The sequence below is a fragment of the Jatropha curcas genome, chromosome 6 (genome assembly GCF_041381405.1).
Source record: "Jatropha curcas cultivar XTBG-Jc1 chromosome 6, XTBG_Jcur_1.0, whole genome shotgun sequence".
In the NCBI taxonomy this organism is placed as follows: domain Eukaryota; kingdom Viridiplantae; phylum Streptophyta; class Magnoliopsida; order Malpighiales; family Euphorbiaceae; genus Jatropha; species Jatropha curcas.
The window spans coordinates 356,128-373,953 of record NC_143156.1 but is presented as its reverse complement, the minus strand read 5'-3'; the positions used below and the strand labels follow the sequence as shown (position 1 = coordinate 373,953).

The window sequence follows — 17,826 nt, the reverse complement described above, 5'->3', positions numbered from 1 at the left end:
ATCAAGATGGGTGATTGCTGTTTACTCTGTCATTGGGACCTTATAGTTAGGGATATATGATATATGACATATGACATATCTGATTTACTTTGGGCTGTGAACAGAGAAAGACTCGAGAAGACCACAAGACAGTACCGAATGGTCTACTTAATAAATATCCCATGTTTAACACTTTAACCCAAGATACATCTAAGCCTGAATCATGGGATATCTTGGCTAAGATTGCTTGTGGTGTTTGACAAAAAGAACCTTTTGTAGTTGTAAGACATGTGATTTGGAGTGGCAGTCTGAGCAGCACGAAGAAGCAGACATTAGAACATCCAAACAAGATAACTAGCTTGCATTAATAAAATAGAAGACTAATAAATTTAGAAGCCCACTGCTGTTTTATTCCAAAAGAATAGAAGAAGACGATGTGAAAAATAAAGAAAGACATCAGTCTGATACTGTCCATGTCATGACAGTTTATGGAATGTATTGATTTAGTAGCATTTGGTTGTTCCCCGAATATGCCAAAGCCTCAAATGCAGTTTATCTGCATCTTCACTGAAGTTCTCAAACAACAAGAATAATGCATGTATCCTGTTATATCGGAATCTCAATCACCGCCTTAATAGTTCAACAAAACCTAATTATATAATTAGCATTGCTGCATGTGAATGTGCTTGTTGCATCATCATAGGCATAGCTATAATATGTAGGACATGCAGCCTTGAATATCTGTGAAAAACCTGTAGGCTTGCAGGTCTGAGGGTTACCATAAGCACCAGTGCAACAGTATTCAGGAGTATTATATGCTGTGCAGGCACTCTTGCATGCTACAATCCTACCGTTAGTTATCACACGTAGATCCTTGGGGCATCTGGGATTCAAGTTGGAGAAACACTCGACCTTTTTGCAGTCACCAGAGCCACCGTAGGGGTAGATGGAAATAGGGATATTGTAGCCATCAACAAGGCTAACATCATAGAAATTTTGGTTATCCAATGTGAACTCAGCTAGTGTGACTGGTGGTACACCACCAGCCCCAGCACAATGAGTCAAGCCACCACAGTCACCAGTGGCACATTTTCCCTTGCCGGAACTATCAAACCTGCAGCCAGTACGAGCCCAAAAGCGGCCTGACCACTGATGAGGTACATCAATTGTTATTGATAGACCCGGTCGTAATTTAGTTCCACCGCCTAGTAGCAAAGGTCCTTTTCCTGAAAGAGTCCCCGGCCATATGGTTATCCTACATTGGTTTTGTAGGGTAAAGACTGCGGCTTCAGTGCCTGCAAAAAAAAAAAAAAAAAAAAAAAAAAAAATTCAGTAAATGGTGAGAAAAATAACATTATTGTAGAAAAAGAAGGTGAAAAATGGGTTTGATTCTTGTTACCTGAGAAAGATATGAAAACCATAAGGAGAAGAAAATGCCACTTTGCCATGTGAAATGCAGAGCTTTAGGGGTGCTGAAAGTTGAAGTAGAAGCTAAAATTTGAATTGCAGGTATGAGATTTCTCTTCCCCTACTTATATTCTACATACAAAATACTGGAAGAGGGAGGTTCAACAAAACACCTTTATATAGTAAGGTAGGTATATTATAAATAGAGTAAATGAGTTGTGCTCTGACAATTGTACTTCTGTGAAGATGTGACAGATTACCTAAATCCCAACTCCCTGGACTTTTCTACTTTTCTATGCTAGAATTGATCACATGGCTAAGTCATTCTGGTGGAACTGAAAATTTCAGAGATTTGATTGTGTTGCCATGTTTGTGTCTAAAATGGTTTTGTTGATTGTTTTATAACAAGCTATATTAACAGAGGACATTCAGTTACATTACAAAGAAGGACAGTTACAATTACAAATTTCGAAACAAGACTAATCTCATATTTAAAAAAAAGATATGAATAAAAAAAAAAAAAAAAAAAGAAACATCTTAATTTTCTTCAATTTTTAGCTGAAACTTCAATATGCAGGCCATCTCCAAATCCTAAAATGGGATTTCGAGCAATATCTCCTCCCTTGATTTTTCTCCACCTATACCAAAAACCAAATCGTGCCATAAATTTGCACATGAAGTGTATAATTATTGTTGAAGTAAAAAGTACTAAAAGGAGAGTCTAAACTGACCTATATTTGGTAACCAGAACATGGAGAAAGATGGTCATGAATAGTTTACTGTAATCTGCTCCTGCACATTGCCTTGATCCTCCACCGAAAGGCATGAAATTCTTCGAAACAGTGTAAGAGTCGAGGTCCTACCACCCATTTAACATAAGAAAAAAAAAACGTAAGGTTTGTCTTCTGAAAACAAATAGAACAGCAGATTTTTTTTTCAGAAAAATGTATAAATTGTCTTTTCTTGGCCGGTCTAATGTTCTGCAACATGAAATTACACACCTTCCATCGCCATGGATTGAATGCAAGTGGATCCTTGTATATTTCAGGGTTTAGTTGCATTGCAGACTTGACAACCATTATTGTCCAACCAGCTGGAATTGTATAATCTGTCAAAAATGCAGAAATAATACCGGGAAACTACATTTAAAATATAATTTTACACATGAAACGGTACTTTTTATAAGAAAACAGATACGGGAAACAGTATTTTATATAGAAAAACGATACAGGAAACATTTTCAAAATGTGGAAACACCCATAGCTAGGAGTTTCCGTGCGTCAGAGATTTAACGTCTTATTCTTGATTGTATATCCAACATTTCAAAGAAATTATGTACTTTTGACTTGAATATCTTTCAATGCTTTTCGCAATAGCCCTGGCAGAAAATTAGCCAATCGAAGTGTTTCGTTAATGACCTGTCAAAAAACATAATCAATATCTTTATTGGTATAATTCAAAGTTAATCAGGAGAGAAATTTTGAAAATTTGTGGAACAAACATGATGGGTAAAAGTCATGGACTTGTATTCATCCCATGTGAGTGGGGATTCCAAATTTTCTCTTTTGCTAAGAATTTTTTCATGCTCAGCCTGTTATAAAAATATCAAATTATTTGAACATAAAAATTGAAAACTTGATAATATAGAAGCAAACAATCCACATACTGTCAACTCCTCTAACACTAAAGGATGCTCTGCAAGAAACTTGAAAGCTAGTGTTAGTGTTGTTGCTGTAGTTTCGAACCCAGCTAGAAGAATTCCAAATATCAGTTGAGGAATACAGTCTCCTGTCAAAAACTTCTCGGTATCCATATCATCAATGGCTTGATCAAGAAAATCTCCTCGATGCGTATCTGGTGAAGAAAGTCTTTGTTTCAGTGTATCCCTCAACATTTTTAGCATTGCCTCTCGGTCCTGACAGACAAAAACCGATTTGATGATACTGAGAAATTCAAGGTATAAAAGACTAATTCTTTTGATTACTTTTAAACATTTATGATATGTTGTGCCCGGAATATTCAATGGTAAAGACATAAGACTGTTAAAGATTCCAGTGAATTTCTCTGTCATCTCCTCTGATGAATTCTTCTCAACACCATAACTAAACATTTGCTTTGCTGTAAGATTGAAAACCATCTGCAAAAAATGTGATATAGTTAGTACAAAACAGAATAGGATGTTTTTGCTAATAACTATATGATGGCATATAATGATAAATATATTACAACAGAAGCAGCTTGTTTCACATCAACAGAAGCTTTATTTGACCATTTTTGTAAGCTTTGGTTCACCAAATCTTGTATTTGAGGAAGCAAATTTTCTTTAAGGTTTTCAATCCCAAAATTATTCAAAGTTATGCTTCTTATGTACTTGTGAACTCTCCCTACTGCACTTAACCTGGATTCACCATCGAGCTGAAATATTTTTGCATATGCATCTAAATACCACATTTCAACTGAGTTCCCTTCTTGTTGAAATATGTACTGATTAACTTCAGGATCAGCTGATACTATCACCGGTCTACCGACGAGATTGGTTCGAAAAATGGGTCCATATCTGAAAGAAAGATGAATCAGATTGTGCTTTTGAACCCGGCCAAATCTTAGTTGACTCATTAAAGAAAAGTAGAAAGGTAGTACCTTTGGATTCTTTTTTGGATGAATGGATGGTGATCTAAAGAGTAACTTGGAATGATCAATTGAAGAGTTTCTCCTATAATAGGCAAACCCATAGAACCAGGAGGAAGAACACCTTTGCATTTTGGGTTTCTCCATTTGTAGAAAAAATGGGTACAATATATTACAAGTAAAGATGCAAAACACAATCCAATTATCCACATCCTTAGTTACTTCTTGAAGAGGATATGATGATGTTCTTGGTGGATGAAGGCCTTACGGTTGCAGTAAATTCCAAGAACTGAATATAAAGCTTATGTAATTGCGGATATATAGAGAAAATTAGTCACCTTCTTAATGATGTTTTTTAATTAATTACGATTAAAGAACAAAGTTAATTGTTTGAGCTTATCATTTTTTTTTTTTCCAGATGATGCATCCATTTTAATTTTCTATTTAAAAATGCAATTAAATTGATAATAACAATGGTCAGAAGTAATCTTTGATTGTTTGATCGAGAAATCAAAAGAAAAGAAACAAACAAGTTGGGAAAAAGCCAATAAAATTAAGACAGATAAGTTTTCCATTTCCAATGGGAAAAGTTGATAAAAATTTTATATTCAATAAAATTAAATTGTAGGTGACAGACTGACAGTAAGCTTAACTGGTAATAAACTAACAAAATGTCATAATTTCACATTCTTTAATATTAAAAATTCACTCACTTTTAATTACATTGGAATGAAGGAGAAAATGCAAATCTAGCATTATTAATAACATTTTTGCATATATAATTATATAAATATAGAAAAGACCTTGTAGCTTGTCTACAAGAATTATTGTTTACAGAAATTACATTATGAAAAGCTATTCCCTTTCTTTTTTTATTTGGCAAATCACTCCAACTTGTGAGGATAAAGGTATATTGGAAGCCCTTTTGCTGGCATAGGTATGGGATCTACAATAATTTTCTCATCAGGAAGCATTTTTTCCCACTTGAACCTTTTGACAATGTTGTGTATAAAAACCAAAATTTCCAATCTTGCATATTCTTTCCCAGGGCACATTCTTGGTCCTCCTCCAAATGGAACATATGTGTAAGGTGCAGGCCCTGACCCTTCAAATCTTGAAGGATCAAACTTTTCAGGCTCTGGAAAATATTCTGGATTCTTATGTGTTGAATGTGTACTCCAATATAGCTACAAAATTGGAGGGAAGAAAGGGTTAAATTTCTCTTTTAAAGAGAAACATTTATAATAAAAAAAAAATGTTACTTGAGATCAATTTATGATAATTAAGCTTACTTTCCAACCCTTTGGAATAGAGAAACCAGCATAATTGAAGTCATACAAGGCTTCTCTGAAAGAACCTTGTAGAGGTGGGGCTATTCTCATTACTTCACAGGCTACATTCCAGGAGTATTTCATCTTCTGAATGTCTTCCCAGTTCAGTAACTCACCTGGTGCTTTTGAATTTGCAATCTCCATTTGCTCTGTTAATTAGAGAATGATAGAACATTATGTGGTAAGAAAATACATATACAATATAACTTTTTGAAAAGTTAAAGAGGCCAAACTAGAATCTTTTTTTAATAATTTCAGGTCATATGTACCTTTCAAAACTTTCTTGTAGATTTCAGGAAGCTCTGAAAGAACCTTAACCACAAAAGTAATGGAAGCACTTGCAGTGTCATGGCCACCAATAAGCAAAGAAATAATCTTATCAGCAATTCCAATATCTCCCAAACGCTTTCCATCTTCATCAGTAGCTACTAACATATGTGACAAAATATCTTGCATTGGAGACGCTTTATTTTCCGCAATCTCCTTTCTTCTTCGTTCAATCATACCCAACATTTCCTTCCTTATAACCTTCGAGGCCTTCATTCCGCGATGGAAAGACGTTCCAGGAAGATCTACTGGAATAGAAATGATACCTGACGCCATATCATTGAAAGGAGTTGCGAACTTGGCAACCTGTTCTTTGTCCTCCAAACTCAAAAACACTTTACAAGCAACTGTAAAAGTATATAATTTTACAAGTGGATATACTTTCAATTTTTCCTTACCTTCCCATTTATCCTGAAAGTGTTCTCGAGCTATAGAGTCCATTACACCAATGTATCTCTGTAACGCCTCGGGTTTGAGAAACATGGGTAACATTTTTCTAATCCTAATTCCTTCTGCTGAAATCGTACTTTGTTGCGACGAAGGGAAAAGTTTCAGGACTGATTTCGGCCACCAGGCAGTTACAAGCTTGTTTTCATTGGAAAACAAGAACTTATTGCCTTGTGGACCACAGAGAATAGCAGTTTGTTCACCAAGAATGGAAGTTCTGAAAATTTGACAGGAGTATTTGGTCATTCTCTCTAATATGAACTTTTCAGGATGACCTTTTCGGCCTGTAGAGAGAAATTCCAAGCTTTCTCCGACGTACGGTAAGCCTGTCTTGCCTGGTGGGAGAAGAGAGACATTGGGTAGCTTATGAGACAATAGAGCTAGAATTGGAAAAGTAACAAGGACAATGAAAATGGTTAAGGCAATAAGAAAGAACAACTCCATTTTTGTTTTTGTTGGAGAGGTTTAAGCATTACTTGTGGGCATTATATAGAGTAAAAAGAATTACATTTTTCAGATTTGGGGGCATTTTTTTTTATTTTTTCCCCCTTTTTTGGTTTTATATTTTAGTTTGGTGAACCCGTGAACTTGTAAAAAAGTCAATATTTACTTGAATTGAAGTTAGGCATAAAAATAAAAGACAATCAAGAAAATGTTATGTTTTTTATGAGTGAGAAATATACTCGAACTAGCTAGAAAATTGATTTCTTGATTGTACTATAGCTAGCAAGTCATTTGTATATATTCGCCACATGATTTTCTTTTTCTAAAAGACTAATTCGATCCTAGTTATAGAATATACATATTCTATATATTTAACTCTATTTCAATATATTTCATTATTATTTACAAAAACATAAAGCGCCTGTTAGGCAAAATTAGCTGTTTTGGTAGCTGTTAGCTATCTTCTGTTCGGCAAAATTAATTATTTTGGTGGTTGTTAGCTATTCTATTATCGTTTAGCAGTTTGAGTAATTTTTCTTAAAATGCTAAAAGTTAAAAGGGTTAACCTTTTATAAACACACTACCTTAACGTCTAATGCTATGTTTAATTTTATTTTGGAGTAGTACCAAATTGTATAATTTTAGTTTGGGCAGTAGGTAATATCCCTTGATAATAAGTAACCTAATTATCTTTATAATTACTGTAAATTAACTTATTTAATTAAATCTTTTTTCCCAGTCAACAAGTAACCTTCTTGGCATGTGACAAGGTGTGGTAGTTCCTAAATGGACAAAAATAAGTTTCCAAAGTCTTCTTAAAAGCCAAATTTCATAAATTTATATATTAATGTATGCTTAATTATTCAGCAAAACAATTTGTAGAAGTTGAGGAATTAGGGCAACTTAAACAATTAGAATAGCGTACTGGCTTTGCATTAAGACTTCGCAGTAGGTAATAAAAAAGAATCTAAATATATTATATATATTACACCTCCAAAGATTCAAGTTTAAAATATTAATTATTGTGTAATGAGATATCAAACCTATACCTAAACTGGCTCGAAAATTCTTTTAACTAAGAAATAAGATGATTAAGACAATATTAATATTGCGTAAAGTACATTTTATGGAGATTATTACGTGAGTTATAATCTTTATATATGATTAATATGATTTTTTATTACGATTAACCAATTAGAGGAAGTTGACGTTCGTTTGTTAATTATTTTAGGTGAATTTTTTTGAGATATTTTAAATATCTTTTTCTTAGCTAAAGAGAAGGAGAGGTCATTGTCAGGTTTTTGTTTAACATTTTCAGACAAGTTATAGGTGTATTGAGAAAGCCTATTAATTTGGGGTAGATTCTGAGAATACTGAACTTTTCTTAGTATGTTCGATTCTAATAAATTTTTTTCGTTGCTCATAAAAAAAAATTATATAATGTTGTAAGCTTACAACTAATATCGTTGATGTTGGGATTTGGTTGTTTGTGTCATATCAGAAAATGTGAGAAAGGCATATATAGAATTAAAACTTGCACGTTATGACTAAACTTGGTGCTGCAACTTTATTGGTAAATGCAATACTGTAGAACTTATAGAACTTACTATTTAGTTCGTGACAATCAATTCTTTTTTATCCGTAAAATGAATTTATTTTATTAATTTAAATTCAGGAAAAACTTAGCATCAAACTGATAATTAAGAATCTCAAATTGATAATTAAGAGATAGAATTATTCATTCTAATCCAAACCATTATATCCAAGCTACCAAAGAAATTGTAGCATCCACACCCATTTTTGCCAAACTATCTGCAAAAAAATTCTCTTTCACTTAAAACATGAGTGAAAGAAATATTTTCGTAAGATTGCATCAAAGAATCAAACTTATTAAAGCACTCCCACCACTTCTATGGGTGCTTATCTCTTGGTGATAATCAATTTAGTGGTATTAGATTCATATTCACAATTTAGAGTTTTCGATTTTGAATTATAATAAAGTTAAATTAATAAAAATATATTGATTTCTTTCGCTTTGTAATGTTTAAGTCTAATTTTCTTTAAATATCAGAATAATTAAAGGATGGTATCACTTAACATTTTCAAGTAGATTTCGGTATATTTAATCAATAATAGTAATAATAGTAAGAATAATAATAGAAAGTCAGTAGATTGAATGGTTTTTAATGGATCACATATCTTACTTTTTTTAATCTTTAATTAAGCAATTTTAAAATTAGTGATTAGATGGTGATTATATTTATTTGAATGTAAAAATTATTTATTTTACAAGGCAAGTCATGATAAATTTGATACATCAAATTAAATCATTATTATGTTTTGCTTAGTATACAAAATTTAATTAATGATTAATTTTTTTTATCAAAGGCATTCTGTTCCACTGCGTTTTCACCTTTTTCTGTCTTAAATGAAGTGATAAACAGGAAGCGACACTCTGTAACCTCGTTTTATTTATCATAAAACAACTATAACAGCAACATTAGTCGATTATTTTTCTTACCATGGATATATATATATTCACATTTTATGTCTCAAATGAACTGATAAACAAGAAGCAAAACTCTGTAACCTCAGTTTATTTATCATAAAACAGCTATAACAGCAACATTAGTGGATTATTTTTCTTAAGATACATATATTATTTAAGAAAGAAATGGGTTGAAGTGAAGCACAGGAACACACAGAAGTGGATGTGCCAGGCAGAAAGTCATGCCTGCTTTAGCTTCCATATTAACCTTATTACCTCCATTTCCATCTCCAACAAATTTCCAATCAAAGCATTGAACCATTGATGCAATAGTAATATGAATTACACTCGAAGCTAAATGAGAACCAGGGCATGATCTCCTTCCCGCACCAAACGAGAGAAAATTTAATTTGTTTTGCATCTTAATTTCCTTTTCTTGCAGGAATCTCTCAGGATAGAATTTATTAGGGTTTTCCCAAATCTCTGGATCTCTCATTATTGAATATGCGTTGATTAGAACTGCAGTGTCTTTGGGTATATCAAAACCTCCAATTTCACAATCTTCACGGCATTCTCTTGGAATTATAGGTGCTTGGGGGTATAGTCTTAGTGTTTCCGTTACCACTGCTTGCAAATAATGGAGATTTGGGATATCTGATTCTTGCACTAATCTATTTGTTCCTATAACTGATTTTATCTCATCCCTCAGTTTCTTGAATATCTTAGGATGGTTGCTCAGCTCAGCCATAATCCATTGCATGGTAGCTGCTGAAGTATCAGTCCCTCCTACGAAGAGATCCTGACACAATAAAAAATGGAACATTTCAGAAATTGTGTATATATATAATGCAAACTTATAACTGATGAAGAGATTTTATCTGGGTGTCAATAATTATAAAAAGATCAGTATTATATACCATAATGAAGGCCTTAATGTGGTTCTTGCTTATTTTGAATTTTGTATCTTTATCTTGACACACTTGCAGTAGAATATCCAATAAATCTTTAACTTCTTTGTCATCACCATTATTTCTCTTAGCTCTGTCTTCATGCTCTTCCAAAATCTTATCCAACAACTCATCGCACTTTCTAGTTATATCGCTTAATTCTTTCCTGTTCAACCAAAAACCTAATTTTTTAAGAGGACCTAACATAGTAGCAACAGCCAACTTTCCAGCCAAATCAAATGCCCCATGAACAAGCTCTCTACACCTTTCTGCTTCATCATCTTCCTCGGAACACCTTGTTCCCATTACCATTCTGCATATAATATTATTCGTTAGCTTCATTAGCTCCTTACCCAAATCAAGATTCTCATTTCTATGAGCTTTCTCTAACAGTTTTTTCAAGAAACGTTTTTGTATTTCTTCGTTTCGAACGTCAATAAATCTTTCGACTTGGCGAATTCCAAGTAATTCTGTTACGCATAGTTTCCTCATGGATCTCCAGTAGTCTCCATAGGGACAATTCAGAATGCCGTATTCTCCAAATATTAACCTATCATCAAATGGTGTCTTCGGCCTATTTGAAAAAATAACATCGTTTCTTTTGAAAATCTCAGTTGCAAAAGAAGCCGACGAGACAAGAATGGCAGGACGAGAGCCGAATCGGAGATAGAGGAGAGGGCCATATTTAGATGAGAGGAATGAGAAGCATTTGGTTACCACTGGACTGAGAAAGTGAAGGTGGCCAATGAATGGAAGTCCCGGCGGACTTGGAGGAAGGTGAAGGGTTGGTTGGGTTATCTTCTTGAGCAGGTTTAGAAGAAGGATTGAGATTAGCCAAAGAAAAATGGGTATGATCCAGTAGTTTTGGATATTACCAATACTTGCCATTTTTGGACTATGGAGACTACTCAGTGTAATGAGATTAGTGCATATAAAAAATAAACCAAACGCACATTTATAACTAGAAAAAATCCGTTCTTGATTGTAACTTTTTTATCATTTGCTAAAAAAAATAACAGTAGTAATAAATTTTAAAAGAACCTTTGTTGATGGATTTGATGCGCCAGACAAATCTTATCCTTTATAATCTAGTAATAAATTCAAGTTCGGATTATTTTTCCTAATGCTAAAAAAATCAAATTAAAAAGTAAAATAAACCACTAAAGATTGAGATTAAAAAATTTAAAGTTTGAAGATGCTTGAAATTTTTAACAAAAATTTTTAGATGAGACTTTTAAAAAATTAAAATAATATTAATTATTTTATTCTAATTTTATCTTAATTTGTCGAGATATTTTTATTAAATTTTATCTCTCATAAGTATAAAGAATTATTTTAAACGGTGGTAATTTAATCAATTACAATTTGTTTTTTTTTATTAAGGTGATTTAATTATTTTTTTTAATTTTTATGAAAGTTAAATAGTACCAAAGTTAAGAAACGAAAGTGGTATGTACATATATGTAGAAGTCAACAAACTTAGTAATTATCTAACTAAAACAAATAAATTATTAGGTATGTATTCTCCTATCTTATTAATTTGTAGAAGTCAACAAAATTAGGCTAACGCAAATAAATTCTTGCGAGTAATATTTTACTAACTCTGTTTTATAATACTTACTACATTTAAGAAAATAACTTATTTCAAAATACTTGTCACATTTGTAATTTCAAGGAGTAATAAATGTTTTTTCCATGTTTAACCTTTGCATATGATCAATAATTATTACTTCAATTTAATGGTTTTCTTCGAGAATTAATATTAAATTAAAGATAATATAGTCAATTCACTTAATAATTTATTGTAACTTAGACATATTAAATAATTTGCTTAAGAAATGTGAAATTCCAAATGTGACAAGTACGATGGAACAGAAATGGTATGTATTAACTTATCTAATTAAATTTGTAAAAGTCAACGAAATTAGTTAGCAAATAAATGGAAGTGCAAGAAGTACGTGATTAGGTAAATATAAATTGAGTAAATGACATATAATGAGGAAAGTCAATGAACCAAAATGGCTTAGGTCATTTCACGTTAAAAATAAGTTTTATAAGATAAAATTATTAATACAATACCGCTCGCTAATGCTCCGTAAAAGCAACAGGAAGAATTGCTCAGATACCGGTGAGTAAGGCTTATTTGGGTCGTGTTATAAATGCTTTGGCTAAACCTATTGACGGTCGAGGTGAAATTTTCGCTTCTGAATCTCGGTTAATTAATCTCCTGCCAAGCTATAGAAGAAAGAAGAACGCTTCTTATCTATTACGTTAAGCTTTACCTGAAGTCTCCCGGGGAATCTTTAGAATTACCACTGCTTAACTTTCAATTCGCCTCTCACCATCAAATGAAATGTGAATAACCCGTCCTCTAAAGAATTTCCTGCCGCTACCCTATAGTATTCCTCTCTATTTGGTGATAAATAAAGCTCTAATTATTAATTAAATTTGATTAACTGCCCTAAGAGCCGAACAAGAGCCGAACACTATACAATCTAGTTCAAATATTATATTACCGAACACTAATATTTTAACTGGTCAAAATTTTAAAAACTACCTTAAAAAATTATACCGAACATAGCTTTATCGACTACAAAACATATTATTTAGTGCTTATTATTTTTTTTGGCAAATAAAGAGAGCAAAAAGCTATAGAGAATAATACGGTCGAGCTACAACAATAGAGTCACGCAAAATCAAAACATGAGTGTTTGGTTTTTTTTTTTTATAGCAAATAATATATTTTATTAATTTTTAATATATCCAAGGAAAATTTAACATTCAAAGGCAACTAGACCCAAGCCATTGGACTTACCAAAAAACATCACCAACCTATCCTATGAATGTTAAGTGAAAAAAACCAGAGTGCTTAGTGATTATTTTTAATTTCTTATAATGTTACAATTTCACAAAATTTACATTTTGGAAATTTTTTAACACATCAATGGATAAATATTTACTAAAGCTTTTCAAGAGATAGACGTTCATCAACTTTATGGTAAATGAAAATTTAATTTTAATTTCAATTTCCAAATATCCATATAAAAAACTTGATTTCTCTTTTCTAAAAAATTTAATTTCTTTGATCAATTCCGCGTCGGTTCTTCAAATAGACAAATGCTTGATACAAATGGAGACTTACGACATGTTTTCTTTGAAAATTCCCAGCAAAGAAAATATTCATTTTTATTTACAAGATCTAAAGATAGGCTACAATGGATTGAAGTGAACAGTAGGAACACACAAAAGTGGATGAGCCAAGTACATGATGAAGCCTGGTTTAGCTTCCAAATTAACCTTTCCAGCATCAACCTTCCAATCAAAGCATTGAACCATGGATGCTATACTAATGCTAACCATATTTAAAGCTAAATTTGAACCAGGGCACATTCATCTTCCCCCTCCAAATGGAACAAAACTGAAATTATTTTGCTTTTTAGTTTCTCTTTCTTGCAAGAATCTTTCTGGGTAGAAGTCATTAGGATTTTCCCACAGTTTCGGATCCCTCATTATCGAATATACATTGATTACTAATGTAGTGTTTTTGGATATCTAACTCTTCCACTAGTCTCTTTCTTCCAACAACTGATTCTAAATCTCCAGTAATCTCCATAAGGAGCTGTAACGAAGCTTGAGTTTCCAAGCACATTTCCAAAAGTACTAGTTTGGGGTCTGGCTGAGAAGTTGAGATCGTTAGTTTTGAAGATCTCAGCCGCAAATGATGCTGATGACACGATGAAAAAGGGGCGACAGCCAAGGCGGAGATGGAGGAGAGGGCCATATTTAGATGAGACATTATGGAGGCATTTGGTTACTACTGGGCTGAAAAGATTAAGCAGGAAATGGGTTGAAGTGAAGCACAGGAACACACAGTAGTGGATGTGCCAGGCAGAAAGTCATGCCTGCTTTAGCTTCCATATTAACCTTATTACCTCCATTTCCATCTCCAACAAATTTCCAATCAAAGCATTGAACCATTGATGCAATAGTAATATGAATTACACTCAAAGCTAAATGAGAACCAGGGCATGATCTCCTTCCCGCACCAAACGAGAGAAAATTTAAATTGTTTTGCATCTTAATTTCCTTTTCTTGCAGGAATCTCTCAGGATAGAATTTATTAGGGTTTTCCCAAATCTCTGGATCTCTCATTATTGAATATGCGTTGATTAGAACTGCAGTGTCTTTCGGTATATCAAAACCTCCAATTTCACAATCTTCACGGCATTCTCTTGGCATTATAGGTACTTGGGGGTATAGTCTTAGTGTTTCCGTTACCACTGCTTGCAAATAATGGAGATTTGGGATATCTGATTCTTGCACTAATCTATGTGTTCCTATAACTGATTTTATCTCCTCCCTCAGTTTCTTGAATACCATAGGATGGTTGCACAGCTCAGCCATTATCCATTGCATGGTAGCTGCTGAAGTATCAGTCCCTGCTAGGAAGAGATCCTGACACAATAAAAAATGGAACATTTCAGAAATTGTGTATGTATATAATTCAAATTTATAACTGATGAAGAGATTTTATCTGGGTGTCAATAATTATAAAAAGATCAGTATTATATACCATAATGAAGGCCTTAATGTGGTTCTTGCTTATTTTGAATTTTGTATCTTGATGTTGACACACTTGCAGTAGAATATCCATTAAATCTTTAACTTCTTTGTCATCACCATTATTTCTCTTAGCTCTGTCTTCATGCTCTTCCAAAATCTTATCCAACAACTCATCGCACTTTCTAGTTATAACGTTTAATTCTTTCCTGTTCAACCAAAAACCTAATTTTTTAAGAGGACCTAACGTAGTAGCAACAGTCAACTTTCCAACCAAATCAATTGCCCCTTGAACAATCTCTCTACACCTTTCTGCTTCATCATCTTCCTTGGAACAACTTGTGCCCATTACCATTCTGCATATAATATTATTCGTTAGCTTCATTAGCTCCTTACCCAAATCAAGATACTCAATTCTATGAGCTTTCTGTAACAGTTTTTTCAAGAAACGTTTTTGTATTTCTTCGTTTCGAACGTCAATAAATCTTTCGACTTGGCGAATTCCAACTAATTCTGTTACGCATAGTTTCCTCATGAATCTCCAGTAGTCTCCATAGGGACAATTCAGAATGCCGTATTCTCCAAATATTAACCTATCATCAAATGGTGTCTTCGGCCTATTTGAAAAAATAACATCGTTTCTTTTGAAAATCTCAGTTGCAAAAGAAGCCGACGAGACAAGAAGGGCAGGACGAGAGCCGAATCGGAGATAGAGGAGAGGGCCATATTTAGATGAGAGAAATGAGAAGCATTTGGTTACCACCGGACTGAGAAAGTGAAGGTGGCCAATGAATGGAAGTCCCGGCGGACTTGGAGGAAGGTCAAGGGTTGGTTGGGTTACCTTCTTGAGCAAGTTTAGAAGAAGGATTGAGATTAGCCAAAGAAAAATGGGTATCATCCAGTAGTATTGGATATCACCAATGCTTGCCATTTTTCGACTATGGATACTACTCAGTGGAATGAGATTAGAACATATAAAAAATAAACTAAACGCACGTTTATAACTAGAAAAAATACGTTCTTGATTGTAACTTTTTTATTATTCGTTAAAAAAAACAACAGTAGTAATAAATTTTAAAAGAACCCTTCATTAATAGATTTGACGCGCCAGAGAAGCCTTATCATTTATAATTTATAATTTAGTAATAGATTCAAGTTCGGATTATTTTTTCTAATGCTAAAAAATAAAATTAAAAAGTAAAATAAACCAATTCAAAAATTTAAAGTTTGAAGATGCTTGAAATTTTTAACTAAAAGTTTTAGATGACACTTTTAAAAAATTAAGATAATATTAATTATTTTATTCTAATTTTATCTTAATTTGTCTAGATATCTTTATTAAATTTTATCTCTCATAATTATAAAGAATTATTTTAAAAGGTGATAATTTAATCGATTACAATTTGTTTTTTTATGAAGGTGATTTAATTTTTTTTTAATTTCTATGAAACGTTAAATAGTACCAAAATTAACAAGACGAAGGTGGTATGTCCATATATGTAGAAGTCAAAATTAGTAATTATCTAACTATAGCAAATAAATTATTAGGCATGTATTAACTTACCTTATTAATTTGTAGAAGTCAACAAAATTAGGCTAACGGAAATAAATTCTTGCGATTAATATTTTACTACCTTTGTTCCATAATACTTGTCACAATTGAGAAAATAACTTATTCTAAAATACTTGTCGCATTTGTGGTTTCAAGAAGTAATAACTGTTTTTTTCATGTTTACCTTTTGCATATGACCAAAAATTATTACTTCAATTTAATAGTTTCCTTGGAGAATTAATATTAAATTAAAAATAATATAGTCAATTTACTCAATAATTTATTGTAACTTAGACGCATTAAATGGTTTTCTTAAAAAATGTGAAATTCTAAATATGACAAGTATTATAAAACAGAAATAGGATATAATTGAAAGGGTTTGAGGATTTGGAATTCTTGATGATTTGTATTGATGTACAAGACCCTTTAAATAGGGAGAATACAAACATAATATGGAAAGGAATTACAGAGATTAATTATAGGAAATTAATTGTAATCTATTCCTAAATCAGAGGAATGATCTGTGGAGATATCATCGGCTAAGACTCCCCCGCAGTTTGAGCGGGCGGAGGACAGACGCTCAAACTGGATCGAAATGACTAGAACAACTGTCGAGATAGGCCTTTGGTGAAGATGTCAGCATATTGAAAAGCAGATGGGACATGTGAGACCCGAATGTGGCCTATTCGAACTTTCTCCCTTACAAAGTGTATGTCGATCTCAATGTGTTTTGTGCATTGATGCTGGATAGGATTGTCAGACATATATACTGCGGAAACATTGTCATAGTATATGACGGAGGCCTGCTGAAGTGGGAGGTGTAATTCCAGAAGTAAATTGCGAAGCCAGGTGGTCTCTGCAACAGCATTGGCTACTCCTCTATATTCTGCCTCTGCACTAGATCGTGAGATAGTAGGCTGCCGTTTTGAAGACCATGAAATCAAATTATCACCAAGGAAAACACAGTAGCCACTAGTTGATCTTCTGGAGTCTGGGCATCCACCCCAATCTGCGTCTAACTATGCTACCAAGGTATGTGTATTTGTCTTGCCAATTCTTATACCGTAGTCAACTGTGCCTTGTAAATATCGGATTATTCTTTTGAGAAAGGCATAGTGTGGATCCCGCGGTTCATGCATGAAGAGGCATATTTGTTGAACAGCATATGATATATCTGGGCGTGTGAATGTGAGATACTGTAATGCGCCAGCAAGACTGCGGTATAATGTTGGATCATGGAATAGAGGTCCATCAGAAGCACTCAGTTTTGATGATAGATCGACTGGGGTGGCACACGGTTTGCAAGAGGAATGATCTGTGGAGAAGGAATGATCTGTGGAGATATCATCGGCTAAGAATAGTAACTTATCTAATTAAATTTGTAAAAGTCAACGAAATTAGTTAGCAAATAAATGGATGTGAGGAAAGGCAACGAACTAAAATAGCTTAGGTCGTTTCGTGTTAAAAGTAAGTTTTGTAAGACAAAATTATTAATACAACTATTAATTAAATTTGATTAACTGCCCAAAGAGCCGAACACTACATAATCTAGTGATTGAGCATAGAACTTATCCCCAACCTATCCTATGAATGTTAGGTAAAAAAACCTAAGTGCTTAGTGATTATTTTTAAGTTCTTATAATGTTACAATTTCACAAAATTTACATTTGGAAAATTTTTAACACATCAAAGGATAAATATTTACTAAAGCTTTTC

General features: G+C 33.0%; 5 protein-coding genes across 5 annotated transcripts; all 5 read right to left on the bottom strand.

The window, feature by feature from the left end:
* Window positions 1–14: 14 nt before the first annotated feature.
* LOC105628672 (pathogenesis-related thaumatin-like protein 3.5) lies at window positions 15–1,616 on the bottom strand. Its single transcript, XM_012210130.4, has 2 exons — window positions 1,379–1,616; window positions 15–1,274 (listed from the first exon to the last, which is right to left on the bottom strand). Exons 1-2 carry the CDS (start codon window positions 1,425–1,427, stop codon window positions 619–621), a joined length of 705 nt encoding a protein of 234 aa, XP_012065520.1. The 5' UTR covers window positions 1,428–1,616; the 3' UTR covers window positions 15–618.
* Window positions 1,609–4,400, bottom strand: LOC105628671 (beta-amyrin 16-alpha-hydroxylase CYP87D16). The gene is made up of 9 exons (XM_089722429.1): window positions 4,027–4,400; window positions 3,613–3,943; window positions 3,371–3,523; window positions 3,053–3,301; window positions 2,888–2,977; window positions 2,726–2,804; window positions 2,388–2,494; window positions 2,118–2,245; window positions 1,609–2,024 (listed from the first exon to the last, which is right to left on the bottom strand). The coding sequence occupies exons 1-9, from the start codon at window positions 4,224–4,226 to the stop codon at window positions 1,934–1,936; spliced, it is 1,428 nt and encodes a 475-aa protein (XP_089578555.1). The 5' UTR covers window positions 4,227–4,400; the 3' UTR covers window positions 1,609–1,933.
* Window positions 4,401–4,686: 286 nt separating this feature from the next.
* LOC105628799 (beta-amyrin 28-monooxygenase) lies at window positions 4,687–6,588 on the bottom strand. Its single transcript, XM_012210282.4, has 3 exons — window positions 5,615–6,588; window positions 5,307–5,494; window positions 4,687–5,201 (listed from the first exon to the last, which is right to left on the bottom strand). The coding sequence occupies exons 1-3, from the start codon at window positions 6,561–6,563 to the stop codon at window positions 4,899–4,901; spliced, it is 1,440 nt and encodes a 479-aa protein (XP_012065672.1). The 5' UTR covers window positions 6,564–6,588; the 3' UTR covers window positions 4,687–4,898.
* A 2,638-nt stretch (window positions 6,589–9,226) lies between these two features.
* On the bottom strand, window positions 9,227–10,891 carry LOC105628796 (cytochrome P450 705A22). The gene is made up of 2 exons (XM_089722430.1): window positions 9,969–10,891; window positions 9,227–9,850 (listed from the first exon to the last, which is right to left on the bottom strand). The coding sequence occupies exons 1-2, from the start codon at window positions 10,884–10,886 to the stop codon at window positions 9,227–9,229; spliced, it is 1,542 nt and encodes a 513-aa protein (XP_089578556.1). The 5' UTR covers window positions 10,887–10,891.
* Window positions 10,892–13,829: 2,938 nt separating this feature from the next.
* On the bottom strand, window positions 13,830–15,489 carry LOC119371213 (cytochrome P450 705A22-like). Its single transcript, XM_089723453.1, has 2 exons — window positions 14,572–15,489; window positions 13,830–14,453 (listed from the first exon to the last, which is right to left on the bottom strand). Exons 1-2 carry the CDS (start codon window positions 15,487–15,489, stop codon window positions 13,830–13,832), a joined length of 1,542 nt encoding a protein of 513 aa, XP_089579579.1.
* Window positions 15,490–17,826: the final 2,337 nt, after the last annotated feature.